Below are 24,867 nucleotides of genomic sequence, written 5' to 3'. Positions count from 1 at the left end.
AAGCCACAAAAAGTACCAGCAGAAACTGCGCATCTTCTTATCTTTTAAGACACCGCAGTGATGTCTTGCAAAAGATGACTGAGACCATCCAGAAATTTGTTAATCACTTTATTCTGTCTTTGTAGAAACACCTGGGTGTATGAGGAAACCACGTGTCATTACATGGTGATAGTCTTTTTCAAAGATTGATAGCCTTGTAAGTTGTTTTAGAACCATACAGCTTTGTAGGGTGTCAGCTTTGTTCAGTCACTCTGTGGTGTGTCAAGAAGGAAGAACTAGAAAGAAAAGAGTAGTTATTGTGTATGTGGTTCCCCCAGCTTCCCCTGAAAGAAGCAGATGGTCGGGGGTCCCAGGAGGTAGAAGAAATGGGGCCATTAGACTGTCAGTGGCTTGTGAAAAGCAGGAGCATCTGCCAGAATGGAGACTTGTTCAGCAGCGGGGGAGCCGGCAGCAGCAGATGATCTCTGCCTTGAGCAGTCAATGGTATAGTAGTCCACTGGGGAATTGCTGTTGTGGGCGTAGCTGCAGGTAACCTTGGTAATAATCTAGTTGGTCTGGCAGACTGAAAAAAGGGGAAATGAAGGCTTGATGTTCTTGCTTTGGCATCTTAACTACCCACTTTTCTTGTCTAATCAATCCTAACTACAACCGATTTGAAATATTCTGTACCCATTCTCAGCTGAGCGCTACAGGCACACTTAAAATTTGTCAAAATGCCTGTCGTGTTTCTGCTGCAAGTTTCAGAATAGCAAGATGAACCACGATAGATGCAGCAAAGAATAAGTTCAAAGGCTAAATTAACATTTAGGGAAGTATTCAAAATTTTGTGAGGGGTTGTCTTGTTTTCAGCTGTATTGCACAGCACACCCTTTTAGCGTTAAGAAATATTTTACACAGCTGCAGTTTAATCTCTTCTGCTGTAGTTCTTATGCTCTTATTGACTGCTCTGTACAGGACATACTGTTCCAGGGAAGAATGACCTCTTCTGTTGCAACAGTGTGATGGTACTTCAAAGACAAGATAAAGTAGGGGGGACAGAATGCCTCTGAGGAACAAAACTAGGAATTCATATCTGTGTTCAAAAGGAAGTCAGTTTGGGTTCTGTCCTGTTAGAATAATTAATCTCAGTCAGCCACATCTAAAAGGGAGAATAAAGCATACAGGTAAAGAGCTCTGGTTCAGAACTCCCCAAGCTGTACTTTGTGAATACTTGGCATAGGTCAATCTGGGACTGTTGCCAGTACATAATATTCTTCTAGGGTTGACTCCGTAGCCAGGAAAAGACATTTTCTATACATGAAACTTGGTTTTACTCCCATGAGAGAGTGAATTACATTGCAATTTGGCTAGAGGTCTGTACGTTTTGGTATGCATTTAAATATTGGTTTAGATTTTGTTTTTGTAATCTTTGGAAACTAGCATTCGTGTTCTGACAGGCAAAAGTAAACTGCTTGAGTGTCTCTTTCTAGGCCTCAGGGACACTTTCCTTACATCATAAATACTGCAGTAGTTTGTCATGATGCACATTCACTGCTTCGAAGATAGACACGATTTAATAGGGAGCGCTGAAGATCAGGCTCAGGGTGCTTTGGCACAACCGAAAAGAGAAGGCGGTATTCAAGACTGCAGTTGTAGATGTCAGGAGAATTGACGTCTCACAAGCTTTTCTGTTCGTTGCATCTGCTTTGATTTGAAGAGGGCCACCTGGTTTATGGCTGGAGCTAGCTTTGCTTTCATCCTAATTCAGTCATTTAAATACAAACTATAGTCATCTCTGCATAGCATAGAATAGTAGGAGAAGCAATAACTGTCAGATTTTCTCAGTGGTTTTTGAAATACTGTAATCAAACCCCTGTTTACTATGCAGAGAGAGGAACTTCGCTGTGGCTGTTATCTTTGGCCACATCTATTCTGCAGACCTCCACTGCAACATGTGTGTTAATCAGGGATGTGAAGAAGTGTGGTCTAGCTGATGTGGCCTTCTTGGCATAGGAGCCTCCCTGCACGGTAAAAAGCCCATGCTTTTGTCCAGTGCCAGGTGCACTGCTGTTTCAGGCACATCTGTTCTGTGTGCTGTACAGGTGTAACTTGCTGATAGTGTTAATAGAGCACAGGTAGATTGACACTAGCTTTTCCAATAGGAAAAGAGTTTTTAGATCATGTCATAATCTTTCTGTGTGCAGTCAGTGACCAAAGGCAACTTCTCATGGCCTGAATTCGAGGGGAATTGTACCAGTTATATATGAGGCCTGATTGTGGTGTCGGTTGTGTATGTCAGCAAACCCAAAATTCCTGTGTTTCTTAAGTATGACTCAAAAGTTATTGCAGGTCATCTTTTCTATTTCTGCCAGTAGTCTATTTGCATTTTAATTTTTAAATAGTTAGCAGTTTCTTGGCCTTTGGTGGATTCTACCAGATGTGATATGTTTTCTTTTTAGAATGGAAAAATGTCAACCTGTCAGAAATGAGCTTTCATCAGAATCTTAGATTAGTTAATCACTTACTGTATACATTCAAGAAATAAAATTGCTGTCTGAATGAGAGGTACTGTAGGCCTACTTCCTTAGGTCATTCCTTAAGTCATTCAGGATGAAGTAAATGGGTGAGTGGCTTTCCTTCTGCTGCATTCAGATCTGTCTGATAATATGGTTAAATACATCATTGACCACTTGAGATAATAGGATTTAAGTAATGAAAATTGAATGTGGTCATCAGATGAGTCTTAACTACTTTGAAAATAAATACAGGATCATTCTTGTAGCACTGCAAGCATTTCTTTTGGAGATGTGCCATTTCTGTGATGGTGAGGTATTTTCCCTTGATGGCATCTTCTCCTGCTCCAGATCAACCTTTTTTGATCATTTGTGAAAAAATGTTCAACTTGGGTTTGATCTTCTTGTACTGCTAGTGATAGCGAAAATGATGTAATCACATTACTTTTACGCTAATGGTGTCTTCTAAATCATTCTTTGTCATGCTAATTCTCATTTTAAAGCTGCTGTAGATTCAAAAAAGCTCTTTTCCTCCAATTTTAACATTGATGTCATTGTCAGGTATTGAACCATGGGCCAGTGAAACGGATTTGAGAAGTGTTTCGAGTTCTTTCTGAATGGTTGAACATTTGGTATCTCTTGCATGGCTAGCACAGCTGAGAAGTTTGTTGTTTGAAAGAGCTTATGTTCTTGCCTTTCAAAAGGTCTTTATTTGTATGGTGTGGAAAGATACAGTCTAACATTGTGATACTCAATAAGTTTGTGTTGGAATGTGTTTGATAAAATTCCCAGGAAAATACAGATATTTGGAAAGATGATTGCAGTCTTCATTGCCATTTCTTGGTTTCCCTTTCAGAAATGTTCCCATTGCCAGGAACCAGGAGCCACCTTAGGCTGCTACAACAAAGGCTGCTCCTTCCGATACCATTACCCATGTGCCATCGATGCAGGTAAGAACAAATAACATGCTGACTATATCCTATGTTTATTCAAATCATATGACACTAAATAATTCCAGTGTACTTTACAAATTTATTTCCTCTCAGTTTTTCACCTACTATGAAGATACAGTAAAACAAATGGTGAGAAATAGCATCAGATACTGTATAATAACACATTGGGACAAGATGGAACTTGGAATGAAAAAGAATCTCCCTGAAAGTGCAGAAGAAGCCTGGTTTAGGGGAATGCAGCTACAGTGACTGAAATTTGGCTGCAATATGAGAACTGACCACTCTTTTCTTGCAACAAATAGAAACCCTTTGTTAAAAGGGTGCGAGTAACCAGAAAGGTGTTTCCTCTTTCAAGGTTATGCTCTTATGGGTAGTCACAGTAATGATTTCAAGTGCAAAATGTTTGTAGAATCATCAGTACCACTTGCAGCACAACTTTCCTTCTCCCTCCTTACAAGCATTTCAGCCAGTCTCCTGAGTAGGTCAAATCTTCATCATTGGACAAGCTAATGGTTTGGATCTCCAGCTATGAGCCTGGGGTTGTGAGTTGGCATTTTGTGTACAACAGTGAAAGTTTTTCATGGAGATAAACTTTATTCTTGGGTAAAAAAATCCTGGCTCAGAACGAATAACGTCCCACTATTCCAGTCCTCTGTAACTCATTTCTCCTGTCATACAAAATTTAGTCTGGTAACAAGCAGGTAAGGATTCAGGATTACAACTTGACTGGCAAATAATTGCAAGCTTCCTGTCATCCCACTTGCACAGTAGCCCCCTTGTTTTACCATCTAGTTTATGCTGGTTTTCAAATGTTACAGTATTTGAAGTAGGTATGCTCATTTCTGAATGACTGCATTGCACCTTCCACTGTGAAATCCCACTCCATTGGAGCACCGCATTTTATTCTAATTGAAAAGTTTTAAATGAAATTAATATTGCAGTGAAATACTACTAGTACCATAGTATTGATGGAGAATCCTTGTTTTGACATGAAAGTCAAGAAATGTTAAGGAAGTATTAAAGAAATATTATTCAGGTTGCAAAAAACACACACTCAAAAAAATGCCAGAAATAAGCGTGTCCATGTAAGTTTAATTTTGGTCTCTTAGGAATGTATCTTATAAGATAGTAATGGCCTAGTTAAAGACTGACATATTTTTCCATAAGGCCCTACCTCAGCCTGTAGGATGAAAGTGTACTCATTCATGAACATATGTTGTCCTCACTGATTCTGGATTTTACTTACTGCATATGATTCCATCTCAGTTCTGAAAGTAGAACTATGATGTTATCTGTGATGTTCGTGTCTGTCATGCCTAAGAGTTTTATGAACATTGACAAACTTTTTTTTATAGTATGCTTGGGGGACAGAATTGTCAGATTTGTGTTCATGTTGAGTTTAGTAATTTGTTTCTGGTTTGTGACCTGCCCTTTTCAATACCATGGAAAACCAAAATAAATTGTAGCGAATGTTTCCAATAGGGGTACTTAATTTGAATTCTTGTGTTACTAGATACAGTATGTGGCATTTTCAATGTTCTAAACACAGGTATCGAAATTAAGGTATTGTCCTTTTTCTTCGGATACACCTTCCTCATTAACTGTACTCCACTTCAGCAAATGTGGTAGGATCCTCCAGATGAGAAATACACTGACCAATCATGACTGATTCCCAAGAGCAGTTCTGTCATGCGTGGAAGAAACAGCGTCCTGTACAAAAACTAGAATATAATAATACTGTCTACTCCATTTTAATTGTAATATTATATGTCTACCATATAATATGTAGAAGTGGGCTACATTAGATTTGGCTTTTCCTTGCATTTGCCTTGACTCTTGAGGTTTTCACTTTGAGATTTTTAAGAGTAGCTTTTTGTGTTCAAGTTCCAAGGCTATGCTTACTTCATTTTCTTTTAATTTTGTTATGAGACATCACGTTGTCATGTGGCCATCTGTCAGAGAGTACCATTCCAAGCTAATCTCCCTCCTTTGAGTAATACAGCAGTAATAAATTGCAAGAGCTGCGTGGAGATGGGATATTTGGACTGTTGAGTTTCACAAACATATTTAAGTAATAGCAGAGGAGTTGGTAAAACTCGTGAATCTCTGGTTTCACTCCAGGAAAAGTATGATTTACTGAGAACAAAGACTTCTCTTTGTTTCTTTATACATTTTCCTTTCTGTTTCTTCCTCTTCAGTCTGTATGTCTCTGGTATGTTCTCCACTCTGGCTCTTCATACCAGCCACAGGCTCTTTATCTAGTTGGTCTCAGGTTCATCTTCTCAAATGTCTTATTCCAGTCTCTTTGTAAAACCGAATTCCCCGTACCCCTTTTGAACTTTTCATTTGTCCAGTTTTCTAGCTGGCATTCTGGCTTCCTCCTCTCTGCTCTTCTCTCACCTCCTCCTCTCCTTTCTTGCTCCTGGCTCTGTTTTTCCCCTCTAGGCTTCTTATTCCCATTTGGTTGTCCTAACTTAGCTCCTTGTCACACTTAGCCCTGCCAGTCCCCATTTATTCTCGTCTATTGCCCTTGATCTTCTCTGTTTCACCTTTCTGTGCCTTACCCTGCTAGTTCTTAGTCTCCAGTCTTCCGGCTTAATCAATCCTGATTCAGCCTTAGCTTCCTGCTAGCACTTATCTTTAATTCCCTACTCATAACTTCTGCTAGCGCTGGTCTCCTCATCCTGCTAGCCTTCATTCTTTCTCCAGTTCCTGTTCGCCTTTCTCTGTAATGTTTTCACTTCCGCTGCCTTCTGGACTCGTACTTCCCATTTTGCAGTTTTGAAAGGGTCACCTGCTTCCTCCAGGCTACCTGAACCTTAGAAATGTCCCCTGACAGCTTCAGTGCTTTTGGGTCTGGTGCCTACATCTGAGGCTGGAGGTTCATTTACAGGAAAGGACCTGCTCACCCCTGAACAAAAGTGTATTTGGTGGAATTTTCAAAGGACCCAGCTACTAAAATCTAAGAAGCCTCTCCTGAGGATGTGCAGACTAAAATCCCCATTCCTCCTTTCAAAGAGTTCTATGTGCTGATTTTGTGGTAAGCTGGCAAAGGCATGCCTTAGCTAAAATTCAGGTCCTACTGAAAATCAGGGTATGTTAGAGCTTTTCAGAGAAAATTTGTTGGCATGCTTAACGTGGGCAGAATAACTTTTTTCCAAGAAAGAGTTTTAAGGAAATTGTTAGGCTGCTTTAGCTGAAGTTTTCAACCAAAACAAATAAAAGAGCCCAGCTTGAAGTGCATTCTCCACATTCAAAATTTCAGCCTGATGGTATGACAGTAAAAGACCTTGTTTGCAGTTGGTTTTATCTGTGGGTGTAATCAAGCTGTCTTAATCTATAGCCACTCTTCCAATAAATCTGTATAAAAGCAATAAGCAAGCTATATGGAATAGGACTTGATTTTCATTTATGCCTGAGCAGAAAATGTAGGCTTCCTTGAGAAGCAAATCAGCATTCTTTTCTCTTTCCTCAGCCTGCTGCCTGCCTATAAACCCTTTTTATTGGTTATACAGTACTGCTGTCTTTCCTGTAGTGAATCAGATACGGATATTTCTCAAGTTCCTTGAGCTCTGTGGTAGTTTCATTTGAAGTCAACTGTCCTGCTTTGAAGGATGGTGCCACCTTGCTTTGAGGATCTGGGACAGATCCATTCTGAATTCTCCAAAGTTTGTGTTGACATTTACAAGGGCGCTCAGGGTTTTGGAATATGTATGACTGGTTTTGTATCTTTTAAAAAAAAAAAATCAGAAAACACTTGCTGGAGTGTTTTTCGGGGTATGTGGAGTCATATAAACACTTGGTGTTTGACAGAGTTACTGTAGCATCCCTGGAAGGGACCATGCATTAGTTAAGTATGCGTGTCGTACTCCGAGGCAGTTGCACTGTGAGCTGAAACATGTTTTTACTTTTGCCTTGGTGTGGGTTAGAAGTTAGTAACCTGTCAGTTACTGTGCCTCATTTGAAAGGCAATACGTTTTTGCTGAAGGTCTGGAGGGCGGAATATCTCAAAGCAGCCTCGGTTACTTGCTGCACTGAGGGCTGGCCCTGCGGCGCGACCTGGGCTCTGGCGTCTGCGCTGGTGGTTGATTTCCAATCCCACCCTGGTGAGGAGCCAGGTTTTGCACCGCTGTTGCTAATTGGCTGCTATGCAAGGCACGTGGCTTCGTAGGCTGCCAGTTCGTACATATGGATGCTTTTATATAGCCTAATTCAGCCTTCCTTTTAATCTCCTTTCATAGAAAGTAATCTTTGGCAATATAGGGTGAAAGAGAGCTGAACTCCTCTTAAATATTTGCATAAAAATCAAGATCAGTAGTGCCACTCAAGTAATTTTTGTATGGAAATTACTGTGGTTAACATTGTCTGTGTTTGGCTTTCGTCTGTCCAAATTTATGAAGAGCCTCTGATGTCTCAAGATAACTTAGTCCTAGGGACGTCTCCATGGAAACAGGATCTTTGTTTTCTGAAATTTTGTATCATCTCCCTCTGCTTGTTCCTCCCCACCTGGAGTCAGATCCTGATTGTTGCAGCACACTTGTCCTCACAACATGTATCGTAGGCAGTTTCACGTACGAAAGATTTTTGACTGAAAATTAGAAGAAGACTAGCAGCAAAATAAAATGAATTTTCAGAGAACAGAAATCGTGTGTCTTCACAAGTATCATTAAAGATGAGTAACAGGCAGAACACAGAGGGTGAGACAAAGTGTGAAGCTTACAGAAGAATAATTGCTTCTATTAAAAATGTTTTAGGTTTTCCCTGACTACTTTATGGAGAAAAATCTGTACAAACAAGGACGAGTCTTGGTTGGTTCTTTTTCCCTTTCTGCCACAATGAGCTGATCACAGCTATGTGTCTGGTGACTCCATGATGAATTGTAATCTGTGATATAAAATACTTGGAACTGCTAACTGAAATCCAGGCCAGCTTCGTAATGATGAACAATTCTTGCCTTATTGGTATTCAGCTGGTTTTCTACAGTGAGCTGATGAAATTTTTCATAGTTGTCCCTTAATAGAAATGAAAAAAATGCTATTAATTTGATCTGCTATTAGTATTTGCAACAAAAAAGCCAACCTTAGTAAGAATATGAGCTCCATATGCAGATCAGGCATGAAGTACGAGGTTTCTGACAGTTCTTGATCCTTGTATGATCTTCCTTCCTGATGTACTAGCTAGAGAAGTGCATTCGTTACCAATGTTGGGTTTCCAAGAAAGAAGAAAACTCCATCCTGTTCTAACATACTGTGTATGTTTTTGATGATTGCTCTGTATATTTTTGATGATTGCTGTATTATGCAGTGATAATTCATGCTGTAGTCTAAACGTACAGTTCCTGCCCTCATAGTGAGACATTTTTAAATTTCCTGTTATTTGCAAATACTGCATTTGGAATTGTTATCTGTGGCAGGATTAAGGGCTTTACTCCCCTTTGCTAAGATCTCCCAAGTAACTTAGCCTATTGCGTGCTGTTTCCCTTTGATTCAGGCCAGAGGCATTCATGTTGAAACATAAGCGTTTCATAGCACAGCGATGCTCTGCCAAAGCTTGGGTGTCTAGAAAGCTTTTCCCTCAAGCTTTAGTTGCAGTCTCCTGCTGTCTGCTAAACTCTTCCAGCAGATTGAAACAGCAGGTAGCACTGGTTATGCTACATAGTTAAGAGCGTTTTAAATTAGCACATTTTATTTACCATTGTGCTTCTTTACTTGCTAGCTATTTGGGTAGGTTGGAGCAGACGGGAGGTTTTAAGCACCTTGCTGAACTCTGGTGGTGGTGGTGGTCGGTCCTCCTGACGTGGCAGTGTTCGGTCAGCCTGCCTTTGGTGCATGGGGCAACTGGAGAGAACAATGGCAGAAGTTTGGACAGGTTGAGAGGTGACCCTGCAGTTCAGGGTGCCCGGGGCTGGGCAGCTGAATTCCCTGGGGAGAGTGCTACGTTTTCACTTGGCTGTGAGTGTGGAACATGGGATATCTGGAAGGCAGAGAGCCGGACAGTGGTGCTCCTGGTGTGGGCACAGGGCTGAAGTTCCAGGAGCTGCTGACTCGGCATCCCTTAGGGGCATGGTCTGGGAGAGGGGGTGAGAAGAGAAGCAGCGCTTACACTGGTAGTGCCACTAAAGAAATGCTCTTCAAATGACAGTATTGCTTAAGTTGTTCCCAAGTAAGAAATCCTACCTAGGTACCCCATTTTCTGTAATAGGTTTAAATCAGTAATTAAACTATTTCTTAGATCATAGAAGCTTCAGGGTCATGGAAGCAGATCCAAGAGCAGCATGAGTGACCTGACTACCAGACATAGTGTCAAAGTGTAAACTGATCACCAGGATTTGGGATTGCAGATAAACTGTCATATACACCCATACCTAGAGACACCCACCCCTTCTCCCCCTGATGTTGGCAAGGCCTTGGAGTAGGGATGAAAGGCAACGATTTTCCTGTAAAGTATAAGGCAGGGATGGTCAGTTCAGATTGGATTAATGCATCCGCCTTCCTTGTACTGTAGCAAGGAAGGCTGGAGTAGCTGAAGCAGGTTGGGATACAGGATTTGTAGACTTGCTGTTGTGGTTGGGGAGACCAAGGATGCTTGGACTTGGCTTGGTAATCCAGGCAACATTGTCGCTTGGGGTGTTCAGTAATTTTATTTGCTAAAACCTTGGGGGTGGAAGGGGATGAACCTGCTAATAAGACAGTATTCCTCTAAGAGATCTTTGAATGAAAAATAAATACCTGTGAGGCAAGATTAACACATGTGATGTATTATTCAAGTTGGTTTTTATTAAAAAAGTAATAAATTGCTGTCTTCTCCTCCTCTAGATTGTTTACTAAACGAAGAGAATTTCTCAGTGAGGTGCCCCAAGCACAAGGTAAGAATCTGCTCCTGGATTAGACCTGTTTTTTGCTGCCCTCTTCTGGTATCTAAATTTGGGTTAGTAATTTTATACCTGGATAACATCTGTAGTCAGAGATGCTTTTAGATTAATTCTTCTGTGATGCATGCTTGTGGTATATTCTGGGAGCAAACACTGGCTTGAGAAGAATACAGAGAGTTTAAGAACATAAAATTAAGTTTTTGCCCTATCAGTTCAGTTGTTCTTTAGATCCTTGACGACTCTTTAGAAAGCCCAGCTTCATTTCCTGTCTTCTGTGATAGAATCAGTACATTGCTTGATGTTTCTCCTTGAGTGCTACATTGAAACTGGTGGTGGTTTTACTGAGGATGCAAGCAGGAAGAGAAATGGCTCATGGAAGGGTTTCAACCAGTTTTTGGAAACCATTTAGGCTACCTCCTGAACCAACGTAGCCATGATCATGAAATGCCTTGTTCTAGTTTAGCAGTAGTAACTAGACCGAGTCCTGCCACTCAGCCTTCATTTAATCTGTTTAGTTGTTCTGTAGATCTTTGATTCTTCAGGAAACCCATCATTGTTTTCAGTTTTCGGTGATGGATTCAGCGTTCTGCTTCTGTCTAGGGTTTGGGCATCCTTAACTGAATGTTGCTGGAGCCTGCAAGCACAGTGGTGCTGAGAGCTGGACTGGTGCTGCTCTGTCTGTACTGAAAGAGGAGACAAGGCAGCACCTACTCTTGTACATGCAATGTGATACAGTGCTGGGAATCTCCCTCCCAGCCCATAAGGGAGGATACATCTCTGGAAGGCTGTGGATACCAGTCCACCAGTATTAAGTGCTCAGAAGTATCCAGAAAAGTGTCCACTCTTGTGGCCAGTTGGATATGACAGGAATTGTGCAAGAGTGCAGATGGTTTATGCTGGAAAGTAAATGATAATAGGGAAGAATTGTGTTGCTTTCTAGCAGGGATTAGTGTCCATTTAGTCCTTGTCTGCAGATCTCTTCTCTGCCTAGAATTAGACTGACATCTGGTGGTCTTTTGTCTTCACAGATTAATCTGTCTTTTGTAAACATACAAGAATTAGTCTCCTGTTCCTTTCTGGATGTTCTACCACAATATGATGTATTTATACACACGTATTTAAAATGCACTGGAAGATTCTGGGGCATTCAGTCTGTTATCCAGAACTGGCCTACTTTTACACATATAAAAGAAAATAAATCATTCTGCACAGTTGTGGAATAATGTTGAAAATGTACAGCAAGCTTAAAATGATGTATTAATGCTACACAAACCTGCAGATCTTGCTGAACAAAAATGGGAAGGATGAGTTTCCCTTACCGTGGAATGCAACTACCTAAGTGCCACCCTCTGCCCAACTTTGGATACTTGACTAAAGAGAATAGGAAGGTTACATCTTTGAAGGCTGTTTGATTTTTGCTCCCCAATGCCTGAAGTATTACAGGAAAACGTAGTGTTAAAGCTTTTTGTCACTGGCTTGGGTCACTGCTGCTGTATATGAGTACTTGCAGTGATGGTGCTCAAATTGACCCTGTAAAGAAACAACCATTTTACAGAGTCCAGCCCCCTGGAGAAGATACTGAGCAGGCACACTGATTTCTAAAGTAATCTTGGGGGGCAGGAGGGAGGAAGCTGCCAATTAAGTTCATAAAGGTACTTCATCAGGCAATAAAATTTTGAATTTTATTCAAAACTATCCCGCTTCAGATCATTTTATGTGTTGCGTCAAAATGGAAATTCAACACCAGCAGCTTTTCTTTGACACTGAAGTTTGTTGGCTTTTGCTTAGTAAAGACATGAGTCATTTGTTTGAAGTCAAGCAGAGCTTTCTTTGCTTGGCTATGACTGCCCTTGCCCTGTGGTTCACTGATCATTACTGGTTTGTTCCAAATCCTTCTGCAGGGTAGAATAGAGGATCACCCTGCTCCTTCCGTTGTAGTGGCTGGAAGGGGGGAGTTCCAGGGGGTTGGGAGGCAAGAACAGGAAGGTTGAAAACCCTTGCTCTAGAATGACTGGATAACAAATTGCATCAATTTTTTTGCATGATAGGAACATGAGCAATTGAGAGGAAGAAAGGCTTTAGATTAGACCATTTAAAACTGCTTTTAGATAACAGCAGTTTAACGTTAGCAGCTAATTAGTAGCTGTCTAATACCTCATTCTTCTGTTTTGTAGTTAATGGGTGGAAGAACTAACTTTATAAATCCGCTAACACTGAGTAAGTCCCCCAGTATAGTGCCTCTTAACCTTTTTTCAGTCCATGCCTCACATCGGTAAATACACCTCATGATAATAAGTGGTTCCTGGAGAGCAGAGGTGCTTCTTGCCTCATTAACTCTGCTTGACAATTCTGGCATAAGCAAGCTAAGTCCGGAGGGACTGGTCCTGCCTTTCCCTGTGCTCCCCAGTGAGCTTTCCCATTTCCTTCTGTCAGCATTGATGCTTCAACCATCCATGTCCTGAATGTGCTACTTTTGCAAAATAGCAGCTTTTATCACAGGGAAAACGCTGTCTGAAAACTAATCATCTTTTGAAGGGTTAGCTTGCTGTTGCCAAATCCAACTAGCTGCGTGTCTGCATCGTAGCAAGTGCTGTTGCAACAGAACTGGGGAGGATGCTGAGACGCTGAGGGGGATATGAAGGGGATGGGATACCTCACCTTTTGGTGGCACTGCAGCCTTAGATTGTCTTAAGCCATCCGTGGGGCAATTTTAAGTGATACTTCTCAGCTTGTTCTACCTTTGTGTGATAAATTCTGTGTTTCTTAAAATTAACCAGGCTTTCATATCCCAAACTCTTTACTTTTGCGGAATTGCCTGCTTTTGTCACAGGGAAAACTCTGTCTGAAAAGCTGTCTGGTTCCAATACTGACTTCTTTTTCTCTCTCTCACTTTCTGTGTGTTCGCTTTCCCTACCCCTGTCTTCGTTTTCTCCCTCATTTTCTTTTTCCTTCTCCTTTTGGCTTGCTGGTTCGTCAGCCCCTCCTTCCTTGCTCTCTTCCCTCCTTGCAGAACAAGATGGTGAAAGGCAGCCTCAGCACAGAGCAGTCGGAGCGGGGGTGAGGGGGGAAGTGTACTCCTGGGAATGGAAATAAAAGCAAGCACAGGTGAGTTGGGGAGAGTTTTCAGTTTCCACCTGCCGCCTTCTGTGACTCCTTACCTCCAGTACCTTCCCCATTTCTGTGAGAAATCAAGGTGCTCTTGTGTACATTCAGAAAATTTGTAATAACTGGTTTTGGTTTTGTTTTGTTTTGTTTTTTTCTCCCTGCTACCATTCTTTTCAGGCTAGTGACTTCACTTTTTTGTATTTCCGCAGCAGTTCCTTCTGTTTAGCAGTGAAAAGCAAAGCTTGTTAGCAGTTACAGCTGCCTGATTACTCAGCTAAACCAGTGGCAGAAATCTCCTTTCATATTGCCATGATCATGTCCATAAGGATCTGAAAGGTTTTTTCCATAAGTCTCAGAGTAGTTAACAGTAAGCTTCTATACAAATAAATAAATTCATCAAAGTATCTTAACTTTTGTATGTAAGGAAGAATTAATAATACTGATGAGTTCAAGATTACTGTAATCTTGATTTCCATCTTCTGGAAATGAAATATGGGGATAAGTAAATTAATCTTATTGGGAGCCCATTACTTTCCTTTAAGACCAGCATTTTCCTCTGTTTGCAAACAGACATGGGCGATAGAAGGTAGAACTATATGCACAAGTGACCACAGTTTCATAAGTTTGTAACGTTTACTCTGGTCCCTCCCCTCCCTCTGGATGCAGGGTGGGCTGTAGCTGTGGTAAATCAGCAGTGCTGGGGAGAGCAGCAGTCCTGCTCGCGTACCCCAGCTCCCCCGCTGCTTTCCTTCCTGCCTCCTCCCCCGGCCAGTCCCGGTGCTCATACAGCCGTGTGTGGATTTGGTGGGGAATTAGAGTTGTCTGAAACTACATTTTGTCATGTTAGCATCTGAGCTGGGTCATTTTCCTGATCTGGTTCACTGTGTGGCTGGGCAAATATCCTGGCACAAGGAGGGAGTAGCGCAGAAGTGGGAGTTAGCGCCCGGGGAATGGGATGAGGTTGGGATTTCTTATTTCATTCCCACCAAGTGCATTGCCATTTGATGGCAATGAAGAGGTCTAAATGAAATACACGTTTGGCTTCAGATTAATACTTGTTGGCACCCTTTCCCATAAACTGCAGCCCCAAAAGGCCTCTTGTCTTCATTTCACTGCTCAGTTACATTTCTTACTCAAGCTAGTTGCTTCTCTGTCTTTTTCTTGCAATCATGCAGGTAAAGCTGCTCTTTCGTTTCTGTTCTCTGAGCTGATTATAACAATCCCCTTCCCTCACTGCCATTTCCTTGCTTCCCAGGCACCTCCGTTACCTTAAAATCTTACCTGTTTCTCAAGTTAAGTAATTGTGAAGTACTTTCAGTGGTGTTTTCTGTGAAGGATGAGAGATCAATCAGAGAATTCTGGTTTTTAGTGCAGTAGAAGGAGACAGTGTTTCGTATAAACGCTTCGTAGACTGCTGACTTGGTTTAGCTCTGCTGTGTTCTGTGATTTTTCATTTTTAACAGCAGTCTTTCTTGGCTTTGGAGTGTTGTTAAAACAGTTGCCATGCAAACATTATTTAAAGTTCATTATTCGAGTAAATTTTTCCTTCCATGGTAAAGGTCACTGTTTTTTTTTTTTAAGCTTTTTCTCTTAAAGTGTAAAAGGCAATATAATTCATAACGTTAAAACAAGATGATACTCTCACAGACAAGGCATCTGTTACAACTGTTTACTCTAGAGAAGTCTTCTCAGTGATGATTTTTTGGGGCCATTTCTTTAAGGTGCTGGTGAACATTACTGCATCCTGGAGACCTTTACACAGCTTTGTTTCCTGCATTATTTTCCAGGGCTAACTTTTTTTATATATCATAGGCCTTGCAGGCAATGGAATATCTGCTCCATGCTCACTGATGAATGCTTTAGTCATCTCTCTGAGGCATCATTTCTTTCCAAATCAACTTTTGCTTCAAGTAATTCTTATCTGAAGGTCCTATTTAGTCTCCTCCTTTTAATGCTGAAAACGTCTTAAAAATGAAGTTCTCCAACCTGACCTTGCATCCCAAAATAAAAACAATGCAAATCTGAAAGATCCAATTACTTAAAACAAAGAAATTATGACACGAGAAAAAAAAAATGCTGCATTACTGTGGTAAAGACGTTTAGAGGAATTCTGTAGCAGTCCGGGTTGCACAGCAGCTGCCCTTCTGCTGGCCTTCGCGTGGGATAGGACGGACACTCAGCTGCTCTGTTATCGGGCTGCTTTAGTCTGGTTCACTCCTAGGCCCGGCAAGTCACGAAAAATCCTGCGTGTTGCATAACATCCAGGCAAGTCAGTGTATTCCGTCTCTGTTGCTTCTCTCTCCCTGAGCCAGTTGCCTCTAGAACATTTGGATCAAATCCAGATCTGGAGAGTGACTGTGAGAGTGAGTCTGGTGCTCTGGATCGTGTCCAGGAATGGGGAAGGACTCTCTCTGCGCGTTGAGCCTGTTTCCTCCCTGAGCCAGTGCCTAATGCTCTGGAAAGGTTCCAGGCATGGGCAAGCTGCAGTTGTACAGGAGCCAGAGACAGCAACGCGGCCTTGCCACTCCTTCAGTGAGGGTTCACAGTTGCACAGTAATGAATACCACACAGGTCAGCTGCCTGAACTCTCTAGGAACCTCCCCCCTTTCCTCGTTAGCTGTAGCTCTGTGCCTTACCCGCCTGGTTTTCATAAGTACTCGCCCAACTCTTTCTTCGCTCCTAGCCTGGCACCCCTGTATAAGGGGATATTCGCAGCCAAGAGGTAGGCTTGCTGAGATGTAATCTAATTGATGTGCTGATAATCAGAACAGCATTGACTTCTGTATCACACTTAGGGTTCCTGGAGTTTAATTGCCAGCTATGAATGCACATGGGTGTTACTTCGTTCCCAGGCACGCCTCTAATGCCGTTAACTGCTTTCCATATGCGTCGCTTATGTTGAGAGCTTTTTTCATTTTCCCAAGCTCACTAGCCGGTGGGGAGGGATATATCCTAAGTTATATCAAAGTAAGTAACCTTACTAAATAAACAAATTGCTTCTTGGCTCACTTGTGTTATGGGAGAAGGGAAGAAAGGGATATATTATTTCAAGCTTTGCTTTCTCATCTGTGCAGGTTAAGAATGAGAACCGTAGCTTAGAGAAATTAAATTTTAACTTTGTCTGCAGTTTCTCTTTTGAACTGAACCTCCACCGACTTAGCAGACTCCTGAAGTTCATTTTCTTGCCTCAAGAGAATTTCTGGACAGGGAGAACAAGCATGCCAAGCACTTGGATATCTCCACATTTGTCTTGAAATACATCACAAGCTTTAGTCCTTCCATAAACTGTCGCTGCCACCATAATGTGGCAATTGGAACAAAAAAGCAACAGAAAGAAATATTACCCACCCTCTAATTAGTTTAACTGCCTCTTTAGCTTGAGAAATCCAGCTGTTCCCCAGATTTGGTCCCTGCGGCTGGACTCCTGTAGTTTTGGTACCGGTTTCACTACCTGCTACATACTCGCCGCAAACTACTGTTGGATGGTACCTTGGTGACCTGTCTGAAAATATTTGGGTCCGGTCCCTGAGGGTCAGCGTGGCATCCCAGGAGCTGTCATCGCATTTGAACGTGCTTGGCCCCTCTGTTTCCAGTTTTCGTAGTCAAGATGAGGAACGAGCATGAGGTGAACGAGCTCCTTCCCGGCCGCTGGAGGCAGCTGCTCCGTAAGAGTGCCGTGCCGTTGTCGTGGCACACGTCCTCCCGTCGTCCTGGGCCTCCTCCGTAACTGGGCTCATATAATTTGCTGCTGGTTCTTAAACTAATACTTTTTAGCCCCTGGATTGGCTTTTATGAACTACTCACCACCGTGCTTCCATCCATCTTTAGCCCACAAAACTAAAGAGCTCTTGGTGTTACAGCTGTGGTAGGCTGCCGAGTGGGTTTTTCTGAAGCCTGGGGGGGCATGTTGACAGACAGAGGGAAGGAACCATTCCAATATTACTGTTTCACTTTGTTTTTCAGGTTAGGCTGTTGAGATAAAAAGCGGTGGACATTCGTGACTGAATGGAATCTCTCCCACTGTGCAGCCATGCCCCCTCTCGACGTGCCTGCCAATGCCAGCACTTCCTTCATAAATTCTTACATCACACTCAAGACTGATGACATCACAGAATCTGACCAAGGAGTCTGAACCAGCTGTTTCCATGGACACAATCTCCATAGTGACAGTGGGAAGGGGAGGGGGAAAAAGGAAACAGGTGGGGGGAATTAAAGAGGGAGGGATAAATATATATATATATAAAGATCTATTTTTTAGTCTTGAAAGACTTTGTTTTAAATGAAAGGTGCGCTATATCCCTTTTGATGCTTTTGATTAAAATTAACAAAAACCCATATAAATTAAAAAAAGAAAACTAGCTAAAGTAAATATTAAATCCAAAATCAAAGCAAGGCTTGTGGAGCCTAACTTTTTGTGGGAAAGAGAAGCAGAACTGGGAGTACTTCAAACAGGACATGTCTCCCTTCATCTTGCTTTCTTTCTCACAACATCCAAGGAAGTTCAATTTTAAAAGTCAAATAAAACAATGCTAAATTGTTTGTAGCGTGTGGGAGGAAGGCGTGGATGGTTGCAGGTGATAGGGTGTCAGTACTTGTGTATGTGGGGTAGGAAGGTTATCGTTTGTGAGAAACTGTATATTACTAGTGGAAGCTTGAAAACCATCTGAAGACTCTTAGGTCATGAGACTCATGAAGTAAGAGGTAGCTGCTGCTTGCTGGATCCAGCACACCTTGTTCGTGTGGGGACGTCCGTACCACGCAGGGGAAAGGAGTATCTGCCCTTTGTGGCAACAACATGCACCCCCAAATCATTCCAAGAAGCTGCCTTCAGATTTGAAGGCAGGTGAGAGGAAGATATGGTTTACCTGCCAGATTGGGGAACTGGAAAGGAGGGCCGAATGTCGGTGGAATCAATGGATCATCTTCAAACTGATCAGGAAAATCCAGTTAGCCCTTTTTTAATTTTATGTTTTGCTTTTCCTAAGGAAGGAAGAGAGAATGTCAGTGTAACAGCCTACACTATGTGGTTACTTGGGGTGGTTTGTTTTTTTTTGTAAATTATGTAATTTTAAAACATTTGGGTTTAAGGAACAACAACAACAACAAAATTATAATTTTTTCTTGTTAAGGCCTTAAGAAAGGGGTTAGTGCATCTTTCAGGGGTCACTCTGCCATGGGAATAAAATAGCTGTTTCACAAACAGTTTTATATAAAAAAAGCTTAAAAAAAAACCAAAAAAACTAATAAACTTCATTTTAACCTTGTCTCCTTTTGTTTTGTGCGAACTTGATTTGTTTCAAAGGACAGAGAGACAGTACTATCTGCTGCTTTTTGGTTTCTTTGCCTTCATCAGTTCTGCCTTCAGTGATGACCTTCTGAACTGGCCCAGCAAGAAGACGACCACAAAAGCTTTTAAAAATTAAAGCTTAGGATTTGTTTGATGTTCAGAGATAACAAGCCAATGACTGGATGAATTTTCTGTTCGTGTGAGTTGGTGGTATTTCACCAGGTCACTGACTTCTTCCACTCATAGGGTGGTAGCATATCCCAGTGATATCAAACAGTGTGGTGTTTACTGGGAAGTCACTAGAGAGAGGGATCTGACCAGCATGACTTGGATAAGAAAATGGGGTTGATATTGTGGGGAGGGAAGAATTATTTTCAAAAGTTATGTACTGGATGCTTGCTCAACTACTCGCATTTTGGAGTATTCAGCACATAAAAAATAAAATCTATGATAGCTCATATTAAGATATCTATTTTAACTCTATTTTTAAAAGATCGATTTAAAGATTTGGGAGATAATTTGGCAGTTATTTATTTCTAGAAGTTGCTACTCTCACTGATAAGTATTTGGAAAGAAAGGGCAGTCTTCTGCTTACTCCTTTCCCAGTAGCAGCTACTGAAGTTAGTATGTCCTTCTACATTAAGAAATAGACCTGTTGTGATAAATGTCACTAATGTGTCCTGAATTGGTGCTGAAAATATTAACTGCTGGTGTAGTCAGAAAAAAATAATTTTTAGCATAGTTAATGTGATTGAGTAAATGACTTCTTTTCAACTGAATAAAAATTGTTTTTTTTTTTTTCCTAGTGTCTGTTCTATTCTACCTGTTATGGGAAGGAAAAAAAAAAAAAAAAAAGTTAACTGTTATTGCATTGATTTATGTCGGTGAAGAATCAACTGCTGTAGTACCACAACAGCAGAGGACCATGTGGTGAAACTGCTGAATTTGATGCTTCTGGCTCTTCAGGGTGGTGTCGTGCAGCGGAGGGAGAAGGTTTTTGGGCAGCTGGGCGGGAGTCTTGGAGGTTTTCCTTGAGGGTGCACGTGGCAGTTGTTCAAAGGAGATTCAATAGCTCCTTGTGTGCTGTGGTGGGAAAGTAGTGGGAGTCATGTAGAGCAAATAAATAAATGGCACCGTGCTTGACTCCATGAGAAATATTTCTCAGTGGGGAGTGCTTAAAACCGTTCAAATGAGCTGCTGCTTAGCCCCTCATCAGCGCTGCTGTCAGAGGTAAGGGCTGTGCTCTCTCCTGGAGAGAGGTCTTGCAAGTTGGTCATCTTTGTTGGACAAGTCTTTATAGAAACCAGAGCTACCACGATTCTCTAAAACCAAGCCAGGAGGAATCTGAAACAATGTGTAATGGCTTCTTGGGAGAGCCTGGAAACAATCCAGAGCAGTCATAAAATCCAGTTGGAAATAAAAATTTCTTTTGGCTCAGAAGATATGAAGTGCCTGAGTGGATTCTGAAAAGCAATTGTATAAAGTGTTTATCGGCTCTATCCTGCAAAAGCAATTAACAGCTTGATACCATGGATACCCCAAACTTGAAAGAAATAAAAGGTTTGGAAATCTTGGCTAATTTAGAATTTGTGGAGCAGAAACGAACTGCAGCAGAACATTAAAACATGGAGATTGTGTAAAGAAGAAAATGAGTGGCCTACCAGCCACTTGGGAATTGCTTGTTTGGATGAGGAATGAACAAATAAGAGTTTGAATAAGGCAGCTTATTTTCAGAGCATTTCTTGATGCTGTCTGACTCCCATCAGGATCTCTGGAAGGAAAGAGACTTCCACCAGTTTGCTGGGAAACGTACGTGATGGTTTAACAGCATTTCCAAAGTGCTTGGTTGCCTTTTTAAAAGGAAGCTCCAACAAATAACCGGAGTCAGCACTGCTGTACATGGTCAAAGAAAAAGATGGCATTTTCCAGAAAGGATATGCAATGGATTCAACATGCAGAGGATGTCTTACCGATAGGAGCTGATCAGTGTTCAGCTGGAGACAAGGATAAAGGAACTGATGGAGGCCTTGGGATACGTACAGCAAGCATATGGCGAAACCAGGAGCTGCTCATTGATGTGTTCATCATGGATTTTTATTGCATGTGAAATCTACGCTTGGAAATCCAAGGCATAGACTACTGTGGAGTTTACAGTGAGATTGTGCAGCGCAGGAGAAACCAGTCTTGGCTGCCACTGCTGAAGGTGGTGGCCATCCTCACTAATCTGTGTATCACAGGGGTATGAGTGGGGATTTTACCTGGGATTGTGATGTGCTTGAACCTTTTGAATCGGTCTTAGAACAAGTCAAACTGACAATGTATAGCTTCATTTAAAATTGAAATTTTAAAGAGGTTCATTGTAGAGCATCTGCCAAGGAATGTTGTACATCTAGTTCATGGAGTCCAGCTAATGCCAAACTAAAGAAAAACATTTTTGGTGGGACATGTATTTAAAAAAAAAAAAAATAGTTTGTCAGGATATGGGCAATTAAATGACAGCTCTGGTATTTTGACTGTTTAATGTACAGTGTGAACTGTAATGTACATAACGTGAGAAAAGACAGTACCTTTCATTAAACTGGTACAGTTACAGGGAGAACATTTTGGGCCTGAGGTGGATAGAAACTTTCTAAATTGCCACACCTAATAACTGTTATTACATCAGGAACTAGCTATGCCGTATTGAGTGCGGTGGTTGTCCTGGACATGGTAGAAATACACGGTAGAGGGACCCGGAATCGATTTGTCTGACCTGGTTTCTGGATTGTCAGAATGACTGGAAGACACAATCCTCTACCTAAAAACGTAGAAAACTGAGTTTAAATATCAGACCTTTGGAGGTAGAACAGTACAGCTGGATGGTTCAGGATTAATAAATCATCTTTGGTCTGGATATTCTTTTAGTGATTAAAAGCTGCGTGAAAAAGACAAAGTACAGGTAATCCAGGCTTAGTTAAAGATCTAGAAAATAGATGTGGCAGGTATTTTGTGGCTCTACTGACTTATGTGAGAAGCCGAAAGTGTAGTTATAATCTTAGTTTTGGGTTAGAAACATCTCTGTTGTGAAACAGGATGAGGTTCTTGGTTGGCTATGGAATATTTATAACAAACATGTTTGGTTTTGTTGCGTTTTTTTTATGGGTTTGGGGTTTTTTTGTTTTGTTTTGTTTTTTTGTTTTTTTTTTAAGATAGAACTACTGCAGTATATTGTGAGGCAGAGAATTTAGTCAATAAAGGTAGAGAGCAAAAGTAATTATATGAAAATTGTGGGAGACTGGTAACTCTCTGGTACTTTCTCTATGGCATTGGTGCATGCCAAAGAGAGTTTGGCTAATGCACATAATTGAAAAATCACCTCCATATGGACACCCTGCTCTGTCAGCTCCCAAACTGACCTGTGCTATTCAGCTAGAAATTATTATGTAAAGCTGTAAAGGAAAGAATTAGGTTTTCCTTACAGTGTAAAGATCAGTGAAGTAGTTGCTGTCATTATATCAGCGTTTATATTGTTGCTCTGCCTGTACTTTTGATCATATCCAAAATGTTTGCTCTTGTCATCCAGCTGCTGCTTCCAGAGTCTTTTGGAGGATTTAATTTCCTGAGTGGGACCCATATCCTAATTAGTACCTCTGTAGAAGGGAGCCTTAACTGGAGGAGAAGCATTATTTTTTTGCTGGCTTCTTTCATGGAGCTATATTGAGAGGCAAGATTGCTTCCCTTGCCTCCTTCTCCTCTAGAGGTTTACTGTAATTTATTGCTTAACTCAGTGTTAAAGCTATGGTTTCAGGTTTTTGACCTTACCTGGCTAACTTCAGAAATGCTGGTATTTCTTAGCAGCCCTAGAGGGCATCACCTCCCATCCAAATAATTTGAAAAATAAACATACTCTTTTAGCTCATAGCAAACCTCCTGTGAAGAAAACCTCCCACTCTAGATGGGGATCAGGATTCAGATCGACTGCGTACTCTTCTGTGTGATAAAACCTGCATGCACATACTGCTGAACCTGAAAGTACACAGGTCCTCTGGAAATACTACCTCTATTACATTAATGGCTTTTGGGTTGTAGTTAGACCTGCTAACAACCACACTGGAGGTTGCAGTGGGTTTGGAGGTCAGTGCTCCCTGGCTTTGAGCCATATCATGACAATGGTTTTCCGAGTTTTATTGAAAATATTTATTTTCAGTGTCACATCTCTTAGTGGGGAGCAGCAAAAAATGGCAGAGAAGTTCTCAAGGAAGGAGCTCTGCGTTTACACTAAAGGCAAGTAGAGCATTGCAAAGATAATTCTGCATTGTATAGCGAGAGTCCCATGAGCTGAAGCCAATTTATCAAAGGAGCATCACCACATCTAATGGTTTTATTAAAAAGGGAAAAGTCCATACATTTTAGAGCATTTGTATTCGGAAAACTTAATTGGAATTCCACCTGAGTTCTTGTACCTGAGCTGTGTTTCCCTCTCAGAAGAGAGATGGAATCATTAGATTCTTTTAAATTGTAGATTATTTTGAGGACATTGGTTTGGGGGCTTGTTGGAATTACCACGAATAGATACTCCACCCGGATCACAGGGCATGACAGTATCTACTTCTCGTGTACTTTTTTAATCAGCTGCTGTCAAAGTCCCTTGTGAGTAAGACAAATCTCACAGTTCCCATTTGTAGTTGGAAGAAATACAGAAGAGCAGACAAAGTATTGTTTGGTGTTGTATGATGAAATTAGGAATTGACAGGTGGAAATTTATCTCAAAGAGCCAAGAAAGGACTGTGTGTATAAGCAGAACAAAGGCTTCAATTTAATGTAACACTTCTGGGCCTTTTTAATATCTTTGCTGCTTTGGAAACCAAGATGAGGAAGTTATTGTATAAAATGGATGTTGCAGTCTGTCTGTCCAGCTGGTGTCCTGCTGTGGCTAAAATTTCTGAGGAGGAATTGCTACCTGTACAGGTGATACATGACAAAACTGTAAGTGAAATGAAACCAAAGAGCTGCACTGTGCAAGAAAATAAGCAAAGTTTGTGAAACACGACTGATGGAAGACAATTCCAACAACCAAAAGCAGACGCCATACAGAATGGGCCAATTTTGCAGACTCTAAGCAGATTTCCAGGGTTGTGTTCGGTTCTGCTCCAAGTATGAAACTTTCTTGGCTCCACAAAACAGCAAAATGTGCTGGGAGAAGAAACAGCTTCCAGAGCATGAGATGGAAGTGGGCATTTGCAGCTTAAAGAGGGTACCGATGGCTGCAGTCATCATGGCCTGCTTCAGCCACACAACTCGTTTTTATTAAAAACAACAGCAGCATGTTGCCACAAAAACACAAAAGACTTGGAAAAGATGCTGTTATGGCAGAAATGTAAGCATTCCTCATGACAAATATGAAAGACGGGCTTAACAAACATCGAGTTTGTGGTTTGTTGCTTCAGAAGAAGAGGGAAAGAACGTGCATCTTTAAACTGCACCAATTTGCGCAGTCAAAGAAGATGAACAAATTAGAAAATGTACAAATCAGAAGCGGAAATCACTAAAACTAATCCCAATCCCTAATAATCGGCAACAGTAACTGTAGACTGCCAGTATCTGGGACAAATTCTGCTCTGGAGCATGGTCCTTTGGCCTCAAACACTGTCTGTCACCCACATCTGATGGATTCACCGCTGAACTGAGGGTCAGCACCGCAGCTTTATGGTCCAAAGTTCCTCTTGAAAATAAGGAGAGGTGAGAAAACCTTTTACAAGTGGCCTGACGGTGTGAAAGAGCCACGGAGAAATAACAGGTTAGTAGAAGAAGTCATGGAAGGTTTGTTCTTTTTGGGAATTCTAAGACATGAGAGGAGAAGACCCGAGACCACTGGAAAGGTACTTCAGGGCCTGGAGTTCTCACTGATGGAGGTGGCTGCTCCTGCTGACCTTTTCTGTGTGAAGTTGCATGTGTGTGAGTTTTGGAAGAGAGTCGAGGTAGGTACCAAACTCATTTTGTGCCGTTTATTAGACTACACAGCGACAGGCCCTGAAATCAACTCTGTAACGCAGAACAACCTTTCTGCATCCAACTGGGTGTTCCAAAGACAGGATAGTCTCTGTTGTGCTTAAAAAGGGAATGTTGGCCAGGTCACCTGGGTTGGTTGATCCCTCTTCAAAGTACACATACTTCGTCTTG

At 41.5% G+C, this 24,867-nt stretch overlaps 1 protein-coding gene across 4 annotated transcripts in view; it reads left to right on the top strand.

The window, feature by feature from the left end:
• Positions 1-18,687, top strand: part of TCF20 (transcription factor 20) — a 132,499-nt gene extending 113,812 nt beyond the window's left edge. For 2 of the 4 annotated variants that reach the window (XM_033007090.2, XM_033007089.2), the window contains 4 exons: positions 3,349-3,442; positions 10,261-10,310; positions 13,294-13,421; positions 17,385-17,496. In XM_033007090.2, coding sequence (XP_032862981.1) covers positions 3,349-3,442; positions 10,261-10,310; positions 13,294-13,377 — 228 coding nt within the window. In that variant the 3' untranslated portion in view covers positions 13,378-13,421; positions 17,385-17,496. Of the gene's footprint in view, positions 1-3,348; positions 3,443-10,260; positions 10,311-13,293; positions 13,422-17,384 lie in introns of all 4 variants that reach the window. The other 2 variants (XM_033007091.2, XM_033007092.2) reach the window with 2 other exon arrangements.
• Positions 18,688-24,867: the final 6,180 nt, after the last annotated feature.

This window comes from Tyto alba, unplaced genomic scaffold, assembly GCF_018691265.1.
Source record: "Tyto alba isolate M040663 unplaced genomic scaffold, T.alba_DEE_v4.0 Super-Scaffold_2, whole genome shotgun sequence".
NCBI lineage: Eukaryota > Metazoa > Chordata > Aves > Strigiformes > Tytonidae > Tyto > Tyto alba.
This window is presented reverse-complemented; position numbering and strand designations above follow the sequence as displayed.